Consider the following 19126-nt stretch of genomic DNA (forward strand, 5'->3'; position numbering starts at 1 on the left):
AAATTACTCAACCAAAGAAATGCAAATTAAAATTCTATGAGATACTGTGTTATATCCATTACATTTGTAAAGAATTAACAAGACTGATTGGCAAGTAGATATTTCTGGGTAGGAACATAACATTGGTACAAGCATTCTGGAAGCCAGTTGGGCAATGGTGGTAAGGTTGAAAACATGCATGCCTTATGACCCAGCAATTCCAATTCTGGCTATATAAACTAAAGAACTCTTCCAAATGTGAGTAAAAAGAGAAGTGTGTAAACTTTAGGTTAAAAAACAAAAAAACACAAAAACAAATGAACACAAATAGCTACAAACAGAGGGATGGGTAAATCTTTGTATGTACTCAAAATATTAATAGAAAAGTGAAAATAACAAATTAGAACTTCACATGTTCACTTTTGTTACTTTTGATAAATCTCAAAAAATGTAATAAAAAAGTAAACTGCAAAAATTACATGTGATACGATAGTATTTATTGGAAGTTTAAAACAGTCAATGGATACATAAGATATAGTTAAAGCACAAAAATATATATACATTACACTTCAGAATAATGGTAAACCCTTGAGTTGTGAGAAAGTAGAAGAGGATAAGAATGAATGAATTTTATCTGCGTATTTAACTCCTTTTTAAAAAAAGTAAATATGGAAACATGTTAACATCTGTCACTCAATTGCTAAATATACACTCAAATCTGGGTTTAAGAAAATAAAAAAAAAAGTTGTCAATTATCACCTATATTTCATGTTGAAATATTCCACAATTTAAAAAAATACAGAATTAGGTAAAAGATGAAGTTATTCATCAATAATTAGCACAGAAAAATGTTTTTAACAGTATGGCCCTGTATTATATTATGAAATATGTTTAATGTTTTTTTCCCCTTGATTAAAAAAGGACTACACCATAGAAAACTAGAGAAACAGGTATACCACAAGTGGAGGTGGGGAGGAGAGACTGTATCACCTTTAATCCTACCACCCAGAATTAATGTCTATTATACCATTTTAGTTTCTGTCAACATTTTATTGTGTTATTTTTCAGGAATTTTTAATATGGTGGAAATCATTCTATAAAAATATTTTTTTGCATCTCATTTCATTAGACACTTGAAGATAGCACTGCCTCCAAATTGTCAGCAATTCTCTACAAACGATATTTTAAATACCTGAGACATTTGGTCATATGTGAAAGCTAATCATTTTTTAAACTGTTATTCTATTGAGCAAATAAAAGGGTGGCCCAATGTTGTTTTTTCTACTGTAAATAAAGCATGGTTGAATATCTTTGTGCATAAGTCTCTGCTCACATTTCTAATTTTAAATTAAATTCTGGAAACACTGAATATAGGGTACAAATAAACTTGATGCAGAGAAGTTTATATCAATTTATAATGGTATATGACAATATGTTTTTGTTACTTCAACAGTGTTCTAGACTACATTTAATTTAACAAAACTTTTGCAAGGAAATCAATGGTATTTAATTTTTCTTTCAATTCGTACTTCTACATTAGAACTTACAATGTTTGCATAATTATTAGTTTATTTTATAACTTCAATGGGCTTTTCACATCTTCTCCCCATATATTTATTTCTATGAACTCTTTAAATATTTAGAATTATTATCCCCCATCCCATTCATTATGAATATAATACCCACAGTGAGCTTGACTTTGTTTGTTGACATTCAAATGTTATATTTTTATGTAGTTTTGTTTGCAATTATCTTCATCTGCAATTTATCTTAAAATATTTTATAATAATTAAACTTTTAAAATCCATTATGTTTCCTTTTGTCTTCATAAACTGTTCTGTTTATTGTCTACCCCTCACAATGGTTGCAAGTAAGAAACACTGAAAGCCCACCTAAACACTTCCCTTTCAGGAAGGTTAGAAGAATCATTGTTACTAGGCTAAGTAAGAAGAGTGGCAGGCCCTTCTCTGGCTTATCACCCCCATGACGACCAGTGCATCCTTCCTAAGACCACCTTCAGAACCACAGATTGGAATGTGACTCTTTCTGTCAATGTACAATTTTTACACTTGATGAGGTTTCAATAAGATAATGTATTTGAAAGCAACCTGTAAACTATAAAGTGTTATATAAATACGATTATGAACAACAACCAATAATAATAGCAGGAAGAAATCAACAAGAAGTTTTTAAAATTTTTAAATTCTGCTGTAGAAGTAATACAATATGAGATAAAAATAAATTCACTAGAAATCTCACCGAAGATCCAGACCAGCTTCTTTCCAGAGTAAATCCATCAAGCGCAGCATTTGGAGTGTCAACATATCCTGCCGCAAATCTAAGGGGAAAAATCCCTGCTATGTTATAAGTGCTTTCCACTTTATGCTTAATAACATTAATTCAAGATTAGCTAATTCAACCACAATTAACTGGCTGGAAAAAAACACTGACAAATAACTGTTCTGTTAATTTTTTTCCAGAATTTTAATGTTGACCATATTCATTATGTCAAATACTAGGTTTGTTGGTTAGCATGTTCCTGTAAGTATTTCAGAAATTAAGCTTAAAAATATTTTTAGTTTTTTACCATGTGTAAGCTATCGTACTAATTGTACGGATGCTGTTTAATACTGCTACCATATAGTAACGCTGTGTTACGGCATCCACACAATTCACATTGCTAATTTTTTTCCTTCTTGTTTGTCTTTAGCGGTGTAGAAGAAATTCTTAAGAATCACATAAGTAACTGCTTGATGGGTTCACAAAACTTTAACAGTTGATTTTATTTATTATCACGTCCAGGGGTAATTTTTAGGTAAGAGGTTGTAAAAGTACAGACTTCCACATAATGACATTTATACAATTAAGTGGGGCTTAATGTCTAGGAAATACTAAAAGTTCTTTTAAAAATAGTTGTAAGCAAGAGGAACTGATAAAGAAGATGTGATACATATATACAATGGAATATTAGCCATAAAAAGGAACAAAATAGTGCTATTTGCAGAGACGTGGATGGACCTAGAGACTGCCATAGAGAGTGAAGTAAGTAAGAAAGAGAAAAATAAATGTTGTATAATACCGCTTATATGTGGAATCTAGAAAAATGGTACAGATGAACTTATTTGCAAAGCAGAAACAGAGTCACAGATGTAGAGACCAAACTTATGGTTACCAAGCGGGGAAGGGGAGGTGGGAAGAACTGGGAGATAGGGATCAACATGTATACACTACTACTATAAAAACAGATAATTAACGAGAATCTACTGTATAGCACAGGGAACTCTACTCAATGATCTGTGGTGACCTAAATGGGAAGGAAAATCTGAAAAAGAGTGGATATGTGTATACATAGAACTGATTCACTTTGCTGTACAGCAGAAACTAACACAACAATGTAAAGCAACTCTACACGGGGAAAAAAAAAAGTTGTAAGCACATACAATGCTAAGAACATATACTTATGTTATCTCACTTAATTCCATTTAATAAACCCAAAACAGAGATGGTATAATCCTCATGGACAATAAGATCCTGAAGTTCAATGAATTTTACGTGATTTGCCTGCAATCACAAAACTAACAAGTGGTAGCAGTCATGACTGCTTTGTGGTCAATGTGATTACTTCAGAAGCATTTCCTTTATAAAGTATGGGTAAGATATTTTAATTAAAATGCAAAACTATGGCAGCAATATCAAAATTGCTATCACTGAAACAGGATGTATGAATATATTATTGAAAATATTCTCTTGCATTTCAGAAGATTTTTATCAAAGGATTAGACAGTTTTGTACTTTGTAGGAAAAATGGAAGGGTTATTAGAACAACGTATATAAGTAAGCTGTAGAAATCATCTTCCAAAATGAAAAAAAAAAAAGGGAATTATGGCACACCAAATTCAACATTATGACCACTGATAGCTACCTCTTGGCTGCCATTTGTTTGTTATACATTTACACATCACCTTTCAGATAAAGCAAATGGACAACAAATGAAAAATACTAAGGAATTTGGCACTCAGTACATACCATCACCATTTTTAAAAATCACTCCAACTGAATCCTCACCAAACACCTTGTTGTTGTACACCAGCCACAAAGGCTTCATTTTGGAATCCATGTATTTACACTTCTCAATACTGAAAGGAAGAAAGGGGAAAATTAGCCACTTCCATTTAAAGATATGGCAAGACTGTAATGTTGCCATGATATACTAAGCTTGGGAAAACCCCTCACCTGTTCTATTCAGGTCTACAGAAGTCAAAACTAGAATACTTCCTCTTGGCAGAAAAGCACCCGCAACACTAGCCTTGGCTGGCATGTAGTGATGCCAGATGAGCTGAATTGAAAACTTAGATCTGCCCTTCTCACAGCTACATTTAAAATTCCCCCTTTTCTTTCTTTATTCTTCCTTACCTTTATGTTATTATACATAGACAATAAAAATCAGAATATAACACTGGATTGTAAATTCATTCTTGATTTCTTAAAGAGGGATCAATTTTGAATACTGATAAACTGAAGATAACTATTACTTTCCCGTTATTAATTTTGTATGAAAAGTAAAAATGAGAAATAATTTTCTAAATTCATTCAAAAATCTCATTTTGAAATAGGAAAGTTTAATCAGTAAATAATCTAAGATGGCTGCCAACATTTTGTTTACACAAGGACTTTCAACTCTTAGAAACCAGTAATATAGAAAATAAATTTAATTACATACAGTTGAAAGGAAATTAACTTGCATTAACTTTCACGAACCCCACAGGTAAATTTAGCTAGAAGGCATACATCGTATTAACACAAGAATAACTTTTGAGAACTTCACGATTTTCTTTCCCTCCTTAATTATATTCTACTTACTGAGGCTAACAGCTGTCCCAACTGCACCCCTAAGGCAGTCACTCAGAAATCCCTTCTGCATTGCTATTTAATGGAGATTCACTAAGCACAGTACAGAAGGTCACTTACTAGAGTTCTGAGAGGATAACACATGGGTTCAGAGGTGATTGCAGGTCAGAGAGGGCTTCCCGGTAAGCATTTTGTTTTAAACAAGTGTGCATTGCTTCTTTCCCTTTGGCTCTGTTTAGCTTCACTGCATTCAATTTGATTAAACTATTCAAAGTTTTTAATTTATTGAGTGCTTCAACCTGAAAAATAAGTTTCCCCACCACCAAAATTCATTTGTTAAAAATAATATCATGTGATAATATTAATCAATAACCATTCCCCCACTACCCTCCTCCCTGCAACACATTCGCAGGACAACCATTTAAAGTAGAAACAGTGCTTGCTTTATGACAAAAATATTAGATACAACAAAATAAATTTATTGTTACCATTTGTTATTTAAAGCACCATTTTCAAATGTTCTTGAACCCTATCCTTAAATAAAATCTTATAAATTAGAGAAAAGTAAAGAGACATAGACTGCAGGTAAGAAGATAAGTGTGAAACTTTACTCAGAACTCTGCAACTAACTAAGTAATAACAGAATCTGAAACACAATCTCAACCACTCTAATGGGGCAACTCTACAGTACGAAAGGAAAGTCTATGTACTAGTAACCCTGGAGTTCACATTCCACCTTACTATCCTTGTCCTCACTCTTGTATAACATCTTCCCAGTATAGTCTCTTCCCACTAAGAGTATAAAGTGAATTACTGTGCAATAAAATAAACATGAATATTGAAAACAGTAGCTGTTGTTCATGTCTAAATTACTGGTTTTTATAATGAAGTAACTCTGGCTATCAAAACTCATGCAAATAAAAACAACTCATGCAAATACTACAAGGGGAATCAACAATGGCCAACTGAATCAAAGCCATGTGTTTGAAAGTCAAATTTATTGTTTAGTAACTGAAGGTCTTTCCATGTCATATTATGTCAAATTCTCTAAGATCCAGCCTTGGCTAGCCATAAAACATAAAAAGGAATATTTTATTTTATCATTATGTCATTAAAACTGGAAACAACAAATGATAAAAACAGAATACATCAACATGTAAACTGTATATATAACAAGCATATAAAATATATATGCAACATTATGAACACTATGGCTTACATTTCCATGAACAGAAGATTTATTTTACACCATGTTTTCATTTTTGAATTCTGCTTCTATGCAAGGAAACCACTAAGACTCTGTAGGGAGGTGAATTCAGCATGCAGTTTCTACAGACAGGGTGAGAGCTTGCTCACAGGAAACTGGGAAGGTTCTGTGGAGCTTGATGATAAAATAGAGATTGCTGAAGCTTGCCAAGTTAGCCATCTGTCAAAACCACAGATACCCCATTTCTCAACAATTTCAGGAGCTGTACAAACACTGGTGACAAGAGAACTAGCTAAAAAATGGGCTATGTAAACAAGAACTTTTTGAAGTATTTCAAATTTGAATTTCTTCCATGTTTGTACAGTTGTGAATTTTCAGGGCATATCCCTAATTATGTTGATATCCATTTCCTGGAACAGTGTTCTGAATACCCACATGGCCATAAGTCAAATACTTTAAGTGTTTTGACACCTTGTCACACTATAGGCTTACAGTGATAACAAGAACTGCCATGTAAAGGGTACAATCTTCCCCTGCCTGTTCATCAGTCAAGAAAAAGAGTAAGGATAATGTGATCAGACATGTGTCATATGTTTACTGTTATAAAAGTCAAACTGAGGATCCCAGAGAACCAAGAAAATGTCCAGTGTTGTCTGATCATAAGAATGAGGCCAAAGAAGTAGGGACCTCATCAAGTGGGGTCTTAATAGACTTTGTTAAAATTTGGATTTTATTCTTCATGCAATGAAAATTACTGTAGGGATTTTTTTGTTTGTTTTTCGGGTTTTTTGTTTTCTTTTTAAAAAATTTTTTAAGCTCTTTATTGGAACATAATTGCTTTACACTCTTGTACCAGCTTTTGAGGTACATCAAAGTGAGTCAGCTGTATTTATACATATATCCCCATATCCCCTCCCTCCCGTGACTCCCTCCCGCTCTCCCTGTCCTGGCCCTCTAAGGCATCACCCATCATCGAGTTGATCTCCCTTTGTTATACAGCAACTTCCCACTAGCTATCTATTTTACAGTTGGTAGTGTAAATATGTCTATGCTACTCTCTCACTTCGTCCCAGCTTCCCCTTTGCCCCCCGCCCCTCCAACCCTGTGTCCTCCAGTCCATCCTCTGCATCTACTGCAGGGATTTTAAAAAGGGAATAACATCTACATTTTTAAAGGATCACTTTAAGTGCCGTGTAGCGAATGGAGATGCATGTGTGTGTGTGCACATGTGCACCCATGCAGAAGAACGGAAACAAGGGGCACAATTTAGGAGATTAATGAAGACATTCAAGTGAGAAAAGATAGTGAGTTGGACAAGGAAGGTAGCCACGAACACAAGAGAAAGTAATAGGTATGAGATATATTTAAAAGGGCTGGGACTTCCCTGGTGACACAATCATTAAGAATCCGCCTGCCAATGCAGGGGACATGGGTTCGATCTGGTCCAGGAAGATCCCACATGCCTCAGAGCAACTAAGCCTGTGTGCCACAACTACTGAGCCTGTGCTCTAGCTAGAGAAAGCCCACGCACAGCAATGAAGACCCAATGCAGCCCAAAAAAACAAAAAGGAACTAATAGTATCTATCTGATATTGTTGTGAAGAATAAATGGCCCATAATAAGTGGTGAATAAATGTTAGCTATTATTACCATCATTAAAGGGCTTTTCAAAAAGGAGGCATCAGATATAATTGTTTCAACATGAATGAAAAACCATAAATATTAAAATCACTTATGAAAACCTACGGTAGTTCCTCTGGCAATGCAAATGAGTTTAAAAGTATAGTGGAATTGGAAATTACTACAGAGATCTGATATAAAAATAGGGTGTGAGTGACTTCCCTGGCGGTCCAGTGGCTAAGACTTCGCCTTCTAGTGCAGGGGGTGTGGGTTCAGTCCCTGGTCAGGGAGCTAAGATCCCACATGCCTCGCAGCCAAAAAACCAAAACATAAAACAGAAGCAATACTGTAATAAATTCAATAAAGAAAAATGGTCCACATCAAAAACAAACAAAAATCTAAAAAAAAGAAAAAAGAAAAAAAATAGGGTGTGATACCACAGAGGTGTAGGAATGAACAGAAGGTTAAGTGATGAAACAAATGGCCTTCAAATGAGAGAAGTTAGAAAAGGTAAAAAAGTCTTTGCCACAAGGAAAAAACAATGTACCAAAAAGCAAAGTCTAGGAGAGAATATTTAATACTACAGAAAATTTCAGTTAGGTGGATTGAATACACTGACTTCAGTTTATAACAGCTAGATGAAATTACCCTGTTAATACTTACATACTGTAATATTTACAGTCACATACAGTGTATGGTCTACGTTTACACCATGACAATAATAAACACCTAAGTAAGGAACCCTCAGGACTCATTTCTCTAACACGTACTCATAGACTTAGACATACTTAAGAATTGATAAATCCCCCAATACTTTCATCAACACTGAATGACACCTGTGCACTCCCCTGTTAACAACCAGGCTGAAAATGACTTTCCCCTGGAAAGGAAGGCTTTTACCATAGTAACTGCACACTGGGGGTGTGGGAAGACATTCAGGAACCTTTTTGATGTGGGCCGAGCGATGGGATTCTTGAGCAGTGGAGGAGCTGAGGGTGCGGGGCGTGGAGACTAATATCACCCTGTTTGGTCCTGAGGGATGGCTGGTTAGCCAAAGACGGGTAAGATTCCTCAGAGGAGGAACAACCTAAGACAGGCACAGCCGCAGAGGGGCCAACAGGGGTGGTGCATAGAACCTTCCTTATATCACCGTGTTTGGCCCTGGAGGATGACTGGTTAGCCAGAGACGGGTAAGATTCCTCAAGGGAGGAACAACCTAAGACAGGCACAGTCGCAGAGGGGCCAACCTGGGTGGGGCACAGACCCCCAATATCTGAGAGAGGTCTCCTGCCCCCAGGGCTGTTTTGCTCTCCACCCCCAGCTCAGATCCACACCTGCTCAACTCGGACCCAGGAAGTAAACAAAGATAATTGCCTCAGCCATGTGAGGCCTTTGATTGTTTATGAGTGTAACCTGAGAATGTTAGCCCACGAACTCAATAAAAGCAGCCTGGGATGAGTCAGCGGGGCTCTTGATCCTAGAGGTCTTGAGTCCCCCGGTCCCATCTTTCTCTTCAGTCTGTGTCTGTGTCTTCTTCAAGCTTGCGGCACCCGTCACTCACCTCGAGTCGCCGAGCTGGTCTCGGCATGGGGGAAAGGAAATAATCAGACCTTTCAGAGACTTCTGGACACTGGCTCTAAACTAACACTAATTTGAAGAGACTCAAAACATCACTGAGGTCCACCAAACAAAGAAGGGGCTTATGCAGGTCAAGTTAACAATGAAGTTTTAGCACAGATCTGTCTCACAGTGGGCCCAGTGAGTCCCAAACCCATCTTGTGGTTATTTCTCTACTTCTAGAATGCATGACTGAAACAGATATACTCAGAAGCTGGCAGAATCCCCATTTTGGTTTCCTGACCTGTGGAATGAGGGCTAGTATGGTGGGAAAAGCCAGGTGGAAGATAGTATAACTGCATCTACCTAAGAAAACAGTAAACACATTCCTGGAGTAACAGTACAGATTAGTGTTATCATCCAAAACTTGAAAGATGCAAGGTGGTGATTCCCATCATATCCTCATTCATCTTGCCTATCTGGCCTGTGCAAAAGATAAATGACTCTTAGAGAATTACAGTAGATTGTTACTGCATTAACCAGGTGGTATACCAGATGTAGTTTCATTGCATAAACATACCCCCCAGTACCTGGTATGCAACTACTGACCTGACAAATGTTTTTTTTCTACATACGCATCAATATGGTCCACCACAAGCAGTTTGCTTAAGTTAGCAAGGCCAACAATACACTTTCATTGTCCTAACTCAGGGGTACATCAGTTCTCCAGCTCTATGTCATAGTTTAGTTAGCAGGAATCTTGATCGACTTTCCCTTAAATAAGATACATGGTCCATCACAATAACATTATGCTGATTGAACCTAGTGAGTAATAAGTAGAAACTACTCTAGACTTAAAGAAATTTGTATGTTAGAAGGTGGGAAATAAATCTGACAAAAATTTGAGGACTTCAATCTCAGTGAAACGTCTAGGCCTCAAATCGTATGGAGCATGTCAAGATACCCCTTCTAAGGTGAAGAATAATTTGTTGCTCAGGCCCCTCTTACAACCTAAAATAAGGCATAACATCTAGTGGGCCTCTGGACTTTGGAGGCAACATACTCCCCATGCACTTTGGCTTATTTGCTGAGTGACCCAGCACCTGAAAAAGTGCTGGTTTTGAGTGAGGTCCAGAACAAGAGAAGGCTCTGCAGCAGGCCCAAACTGCCATGCAAGCTGTGGCCACGTGATCCAGCAGACCTAATGATGCTTGAACTATCAGTGGCATAAAGGGATGCCATTTGTAGCCTCTGGCAGACTCCTATAGGTGAATCACAGCACAGGTCTTCAGGATTTGAGGGAAAAACAAAAAAACAAACTCTACTATCCCCTGCTGATAACTACTCTCCTTTTGAGAAATAGCTCTTAGCTTGCTTCTGGGTTTTAGGAGAGACTGAAGCTTAACCACTGGACACAAAGTAACCATGCAACCTGAGCTGCTTGTCATGAACCAGGTATTATCTGACTCACCACACCTAAAGATGGAGGAGCGCGTGGCACTCCATCATCAAGTGAAAGTGGTTATATACGAGACTGGGCCAAATCGGGCCCTGAAAGCACTAGTTATGTGAAGAAATGGCCCAAATTTTCATGGTTTCTCACCCCTGTTACTACCTTCTCTCTCCTAGCCTGCACCATGGCCTCATGGGGAGTTCCTTATGATCAGCTGACACAGGAAAAGATCTGACCGTGGTTTACAGATGCCTGGATTACAATACGCAGGCACCATTCAAAAGTGGACAACTGTGGTACTACAGGCCCTTTCCAGAACATTCCTGAAGGACCAGTGGTGAAGGAAAATACTCCCAGTGTGCAGAATTTCAGAAAATGCACCTGGTTGTTCACTTTGCTTGGAAGGAGAAATGGCCATGTGTGCAATTATATACCAATTCATGAGCTGTGACCAATGTTTAGCTGATGGTCAGGGACTTAGAAAGAACATGATGGGAAATCTAGTGACAAGGAAATTTAAGGAAGAGGTATATGACAGACCTCTCTAAATAGGCGAAAAAATAAAAGATATTTGTGTTCCACTGTACGCTCACCAAAGTTTAACCTTGGAAGATTTTTATAATTAACTGGATAGGATGCCCTGTTCCATGCCAGCCTCTTTCCTCAGCCAACCAGGTCACTATTCAGTGGTGAACAGTGGCAGGGATGGAGGTTATGTATGAGCTCAGCAACATGAACCTCCACTCATCAAAGCCCACCTGCTATGACCACTGCTGAGTGCCTGACGTGCCAGCAGCAGAGACCAACACTGAGTGGCACCATTTCCTGGCGGTGGTCAGCCAGCTATGGAATGATAGGCTGATTACACGGAACTGCTTCCCTTTTGGAAAGGGCAGTGTCTTGTTCTTACTAGAACAAACACTCTGGATATTAATTTGCCTACAAACAATGTTTCTGCCAAAACCACCATCCGTGGACTTATAAAACAGCTTGTCCACCATCATGGCATTCCACACAGCATTGCTTCTGATCAAGGAACTCATTTCACAGCAAATAAAGTACAGCAATGGGCTCATGCTCATGGAATTCATTAATCTTACCACGTTCCCTACCATTCTGAAGTAGCTGTCTTGATAAAACAGTGGAATGGCCTCTTGAAGACAGATACAGTGATGGCTGGGTGTCAATACCGTCCAGGGCTGCTGCAAGGTTCTGTAGTAGGCTGTATATGCTCTGAGTTAGCATCCAATATATGATGCTTTTCCTCCAATAGCCAGGATTCACAGGTCTCTGAAGGTGTGGAAATGCAAGTAGTACCACTCACTATTATCCCTAGTGACTCCCTAACAAAATTTTTGCTTTCTCTTCCTGAGACCTTACGCTCTGCTGGCACAGAGGTCTTAGTTACAGAGAGAAGAATTATTCCACTGGGAGACACAACAATGATTCCACTGAACTGGAAAGTAAGACCCCTGTGCAACCATTTTGGGCCCCTCATGCTTCTAGCAAAGAAGGGCATTATGGTGCTGGCTAGAGTGACTGATCCTGACTACAAAGCGGAAATTAGAAAACAGTATGTCTAGAATATAGGCGATCTCTTAGTATTACCATGTCCTGTGATTAAGAGCAACGGGAAATCACAAATCAATCCAGGCAGGATTACTAATGGCCCAGACTCTTCAAGAATGAAGGTTTAGGTCACCCAAGCAGGTAAAGAACACAGCCAACTGAGGTGCTTGCTGAAGACACAGGGAATACAGGATAGGTTAGAGGATGGTAGTGATAAATACCAGATATAACCACGGCATCAGTTACAGAAATGAGGACTGTCATGAATATTTTCTTATTTTGTTATGAATGTGTGTGTGTACACACATATATATAAAACGTCTTTGTTTCCTTCCCACTCTTATTCCATTAACATGGAACATAAGATACATTAACTTTATATCATTACTTAAATCTTAATATTTAAGTGTTGTTAATTTTACATATTATTTAATTTACAGAGTATCAAGGAGAAGAACAAACACCACTCAAGGATATTATCTCCTCTTCTGAGAAAGAGGTTAACACGTAACTGTTGGTACTCAGGGTCATTGTATTATGTCAGGTGGAATTTTGACCTTGCTATTGTCTTTATTTCGAGATTAAGTATGGGTTTAAGGAGCTATATATGGATGCCAAGTTGACCTGTGATGGTTAATTTTACATAACAACTTGACTGGGCCATGGAGTGTTCAGGCATTTGGTCCAACACTATTCTAGGCATTTCTGGATGAGATTAACATTTGAACAGGTAGACTGAGTAAAGCTGATTGCCCTCCATTATGTGGTTGAGCCTCATCCATACATCTGAACAGAATAAAAAGGCAGACCCTCCTGCAAATAAGGAATTCCACCTGACTGTCTTGAACTGGGACATTGTTCTTTTCCTGCCTTCAGACTTGAACTGAAACAATGGCTCTTCTTGGGTGTCAACTCTGTCTGCTTTCAGACTGGTATTCATACCATTGGCACTCCTGGGTCTCAGACTTTAAGACTCAGGCTGGAACTACACTATCAGCTCTCCTGGATTTTCAGCTTGCTTGACTGCAAATCTTGGGACTTCTCGACTTCCATAACCACATAAGCAAATTTTTTATAATAAATCTCAATCTCACCCACCTGCCCCCTTTGCTCTTTCTCTATAGAGACACAAACACACTTAATTGTCTTTCTATAGAACACTAACACACTCTCCAACTAGCTAATGATCATCAAAACCCACAAGTGTCACCTGCACTGTGACCTCCTGCCTAATTCCCTAAGCTAGAATATGTGCCTCACTTTTGTGCTACCATACATAATACTCCCATTAATAACACTGCCATCATAATACTTAAACACTAATTTGTATACCTACTCTATGGAATATAAAATCCTTGATGACAGCAACATAGCTAATGTGACTCCACATCACCAACACCAACACCAACCCTGGCATATAGCAGGTTCTGAGTAAATATACATTAAACCATTTTTAAAAATCTTCTTGTGTTAGGTTAGATAATACTCAATTCAGAAAAAATTACTGCTAGACAACAAAAGCATATCGCTGCTGTCCATCAATGAAAGATTCCACCATGAAGTAGCTAATACACAGTTGCTTTACTTGATGGCAGAAATGCTCTCATCTTATCCTTCAGGGCACCAAGAAACCACCAACAAATCAAGCCTGGGCCAAGGTTATGTTTCTCATTTGCAAGAAAGCTCTTTAAAAACCATTACTATTTGCAATTACTTAGCAGTATAAGTCAGGATTATCTCCAAAACAAAATACACAAATAACTGGATAATGAGACAATTTGTCAACAATAATGCCCGATGAAATTATGTGTTCAATAAAACGGCATCATGGTTCTGGTTTAATGGCTTATGTTTTATTTTAGCTTCAAAGATACATTTATACTGATAAAATGACACTGTTGTCTAATTTTTATAATGGATCTATCTTTAAGTTTTGATTTAAAAAAGAGAGACTCTGCTAAAAGGTTTGAAAACTCCCAGCATAATCAAAAGAAATTAAAACTGGTTTGCAAGGCAGAAACAGAGACACAGATGTAAAGAACAAACATACAGAATACGGGGATATGTGCATAAAAACAGATGATTGAACTTGGTGTACCCCCCCCCCCCCAAAAAAAAAGAACAAACATATGGACTCCAAAGGGGCAAGAGGAGGGGAATGAACTGGGAGGTTGGGATTATATATATATGCACTAATATGTATAAAATGTACACTATATGTATAAAATAGATACCTAATAAGAACCTGTTGTACAGTACAGGGAAATCCACTTTGCTGTACAGTAGAAACTAACACAACATTGTGAAACAACTATACCTCAATTTAAATAAACAAACAAATAAACAAACAAATAAACAAATAAGAGATTTACTTTTATAGCTGGACAGACTTAAGTCTGAAAATTATTCTTTTACTTAATAGTTATGGGTTTTTAGGCAAGTTATTTAATCTCTTGGAGCCTTGTGTTTTTGCCTTGTCAAATCCAGACAGTGTCAGTAACTACTATGGTAGATTATTATGAGAGTAAAATGACACACTCAGTATAGTTCCTTGCATATAAGCATTTAATCTGACCTATTAATATTACTAATAACTCATCATCTGCAATGATTAGAAAATGAAGGCCTAGGAAGAAAATGAGGGAATGCGGGAGAGCATCATAATTTCAGGCATGTATATATAGTTTGAAAAAGCAGCTTGAGGATTCTGAATTCTAGGAGCTGTAACACCTACAAACTTAGGTGTCAAAATATCTCAGTTTAAATCAAATGGCAGAGCATATACTAACTGGAAAGAGTAACTCAGGGGTATGAAAAAACAGGGCCAAAAGATTTCATAACCTTTGTTGCCATCAAAACCATTGTTAAGCATGTCTGAATACATATTTCCTACTAAAATTTAAGGCATGGTATTAATACTATAAGGAATTTTTCAGATAGCATTCAATTAAAAATATTATGCAAAATTTGCTGAATTTCATTTCTTGGCTTATATTTTCATTAGAAAATGTATTAATTGGGTTCAGTTATTGAAACCTCAATGAAACAATGTGATGGGAAAAACAGCAGATGACATGATCTATCAAATACCACGTGGCAAAGTGAACATGGAGATTAAAACAAGCTGATACCTGCTTGGAAAGCGCTTTCATGTGACCTACGCTTCCCCGACAGTATGCTTCAAGGATGACACCAAATTGTACTGAGACAGCAGGAATGTGCACTTCTGACCTGCAGAAAGTTAATATTAAAAAGATTCATCAAATACTTCAGGTCATCTAATAAAAATACAGACTTGTTTATTCTATTGTGAAAATAACTTATGGTGCTAATCAAAGAAAGAGAGAACATATCATCCTGTGTACAATCACTGATGGGATGCTCAATTTTTAATTCTTTAAAGGCTGTGGTTCAAAAAGATATCTGATTTTTATCATTAGTTAATTGTTTATTCCAAAAAATCCAAAGTTTTCACATCTTATTTGTTTTTTGGAGTGAAATGGTAATATTACCAATTTACAGACAATTCAGGTGAAACATAGATCTGACTCAGATCACACAATTGACTAATCCCTCAGTTAGCTTCTATTTGATTTTTTTCTCACTAAAAGAATGGTGTACACATTTGAAAAAGGAAGGAATACTTATTTTGTTATTCCTTGAGGGATTTAAAAATAAGAAGATTGAAATGGATGAGAAAAGAAGACAAGTTAAAAACAAGAAAGGAAAAGCTATGAATAATAAATCAAGATTCATAAATATAACCCCTAAAATTAACATCAAAATACTATACAGCTTATTTTCCTTAAGAAGCTTAGCCAAAAAGGAGAAAAGTTATTTTTTCCTGTTAATGATTAGCTTCAATACTTTGAAGTCCAGATGGAAAAAAATCACAAATGTCCGAGTACAGAGTCAGAAACAAGGAATTGACAATTTTCCTAGGAAAAAAAAGAACTTTAGTTGTCTTTTCCGATTTTACTCCTATATTAACTTGGTTTAATAAGGTTCATGTATTTCTGAAAATGACTTAGTTAATAAAGAAGCTAAAAATTTGTTCTTGGTATAGGAAAACTTTAAAATCTTTGTTTATGCAATAGCAGCAATGATGATACCACTACCCACAACCTTTTGGAGGAAAAAGTAAATCTGGTTTTCAGTCTACAAATATTAACACAATAAGTATACTTTACTGGAAAACAGCAATATATTATAATAGTTATTAGTAATAAAAAATTATAATAAAAATTATTAATTTCAGTTAAAAATCAAGGAGGCATAGAGGGACACTTATCTGAGTACTTTGCTAAATCATGAAAGTTAGGAGTCTGGGTATCAAGAAATAGCAAAAGATACCAAGAAAGCATAAATGAAATGGATGGCTCAGAAACAACTTAAGCAGCTGTACTGCTTTGCTAAATGTCCTGTATTATGCTGATCAATATTTACAAAAGCAAGTAGTGGACTCAATTTGAAATATAAAAGACTTACCTAAGGTGCCAAAATAAAAACTGCCCTATCCTCCGATTAGCAAGTGCTCTTTCTAGTAGAAATCTAGAGAGGGCACAATCAAGAAAAGGCTCATATTTTAAAACTTGCACCAACTGTAAAAGATATTGAGAGAGTTCTTCATCACTGAAAGAAACAAAAGACAGAGTAAGTCACTCAACCATCGGTGCTGGGAAAAAACCCCTTCCTCTCAAATTTATCAAATACTAACTTACTAAAACGCAATGGTTCTTTTGGGTCAAGCCTGTCACATGCTTACTTTCACTGCTACAATAACATAAGAAAAATTGAGAATTTCTGATGGGGAGAAGACAGTGAAAAGAAGCAAAGAACAGATATATGGGGAATTTTTAGTAAGTTAACTAGGTTGATACAACTGATGATTGTATTTACAATCAGCCTAGAGTTATAATAAAATTAAGTAATAGTTTTATGATCATGCTGAAAAAGTTACATACTCAGTCAACCAACCAGCTTTTTAAAATACAAATTCCATCAGTACTTCAGAAACTTCCTTTCCTTTCCTATCATTAGGATTAAATAATTTCTGCTCCCAGATAATGAATGAACAAGTAAAATCTTCAAATAGTTTCAAGGATAAACAGTGTATTTATAATTGGGAATGGATTCACCAAATTAACATACTGTAATTAAATGAGCTGAGTAAATTAAGGTTGGGGCTCTCTATTTTGTATCCATCTCCAAACCATTCACACATAAACACACTCCATCAGAGGCAATTCCAGTAGTCAGCTAAGAGATGTATCCCAAGTCCTCTACTTGGTGACTATAGTCTTGGACAATAAATGGTTAAGCAGTACTCAAAAGCACACCTGGGAATGAAACATAGGATACTCTATGCCAGGAAAAAAACCTCATAACCAGAAAATTTAACATAGGAAGACGCATTAGAATTACCTATAGGGAACACAGGGATCACAGCAATCTCCTCCTAGGGATCAATGTATTTCTGAAAAATACTTGCAGACTTCCCTGGTGGCACAGTGGATAAGACTCCGTGCTCCCAATGCAGAGGGCCCCAGTTTGATCCCTGGTCAGGGAACTAGATCCTACATGCCTGCCGCAACTAAGAATTTGCATGCCACAACTAAGGAGCCCAAGTGCTGCAACAAAGGAGCCTGCCTGTCACAACTAAGACCCAGTGCAACCAAAATAAATAAATAAATATTTTTCAAAAAAGAAAGAAAAGAAAAGCACTTGGCTGAGTCCAAGGGAGGCCAGGTAGCCCCTCCCCCTCAGGTATCCAATGCTAACTTAGGGAGACAGAGAAACAACTGGGACCCTCATTTTTTAAAACAATCTATACAACAACCTTAAATTTACTGTAAAATCGATGCCCGTTATAAAACCTATAAATAGGGTAAAAGATAGAAGTATAGAAAAGAAGAGGACTCCTCTTTCCTTATATTTCTTATTTCACTCACCCAAAATAACCACTACTGAAGAGTTTGTATAATTTGTTTTGGAGATTACACAATTTAAAATATAAGAGATTTATTTTTAAAAGAAGAAAGGAAAAAAAAAGTATCACAGTAACCATAATTTTCTGAGATCTTTTGTTTTGCAAACAACCATACAGGTTATAACCCCTCATTTTGAGGCAAGAAAATGAATAAACCTGAAAATGCCCATTGTCTATGAGACTGTCTCAAAAATAATGACATTTCATCAAATAACTCCCATAGATTCTCACACACGTACTACCATAAAGGGACTATACAAGCATATTCACTGTAGCATTGTTTATAATAGGGAAATTTTGAGAAAATTTAAAATGTTCCTCAGTAGAGAAATGGAGTAAATATGATACACCTCTATAACAGAATATTACACAGCAGTGAAAGGAATAAACTACATTTATACGTAGCAGGAGAGATTGACCTCAAAAACCTAATGTTGAATAAAGGAAAAAAACTATGTAAAACAATATGTATGGCAAGACACATTTGTGTGGTTTTTAAATGTACAATATTATCCCATTTCTACATTTTATAGATACATAAATGTGGTAAAACAAAAATGTGGTATAGAAGGTTACACACCAAATTCGTGATAACAGCTGCCTCTGGGAAGTGAAAGTAATCAGGACTGAGTAAGGAAATGATGAAGCCTTTAACTGTAATGTTAACTGCTTTAAAATATAAACTTAAAAAAAGACAAAACATTAACAGTTCTTAATTCTGGGTAGTGAACAGAAAAGAATTAATAGAGCAGCAAGCCTGACTGTTGTCCTTTGAAAAAACATGCTTACAAGGTTAGCCCTTGGCTGGCATCTGGGGATGTAGACTTTGGAAGGCGTCCCACCACCCTAACAGTTAAGAGTGGCTCACTGTGCCGAAACTGTTTTTGTAAACAATATGGTTTAT

At 36.6% G+C, this 19126-nt stretch overlaps 1 protein-coding gene across 7 annotated transcripts in view; it reads right to left on the minus strand.

Annotated features, from left to right (window-relative positions):
- The window catches only part of PIK3CB (phosphatidylinositol-4,5-bisphosphate 3-kinase catalytic subunit beta), a 186630-nt gene that overhangs the window by 18968 nt on the left and 148536 nt on the right, over nt 1-19126 (minus strand). For 6 of the 7 annotated variants that reach the window (XM_057738334.1, XM_057738336.1, XM_057738338.1 and 3 more), the window contains 5 exons: nt 16722-16865; nt 15365-15464; nt 4948-5126; nt 4006-4115; nt 2239-2317 (listed from right to left, as the gene is read on the minus strand). In XM_057738334.1, coding sequence (XP_057594317.1) covers nt 2239-2317; nt 4006-4115; nt 4948-5126; nt 15365-15464; nt 16722-16865 — 612 coding nt within the window. The remainder of the gene's footprint in view (nt 1-2238; nt 2318-4005; nt 4116-4947; nt 5127-15364; nt 15465-16721; nt 16866-19126) is intronic. The other variant, XM_057738337.1, reaches the window with a different exon arrangement.

The sequence above is a fragment of the Hippopotamus amphibius genome, chromosome 6, assembly GCF_030028045.1.
Source record: "Hippopotamus amphibius kiboko isolate mHipAmp2 chromosome 6, mHipAmp2.hap2, whole genome shotgun sequence".
Lineage (NCBI taxonomy): Eukaryota > Metazoa > Chordata > Mammalia > Artiodactyla > Hippopotamidae > Hippopotamus > Hippopotamus amphibius.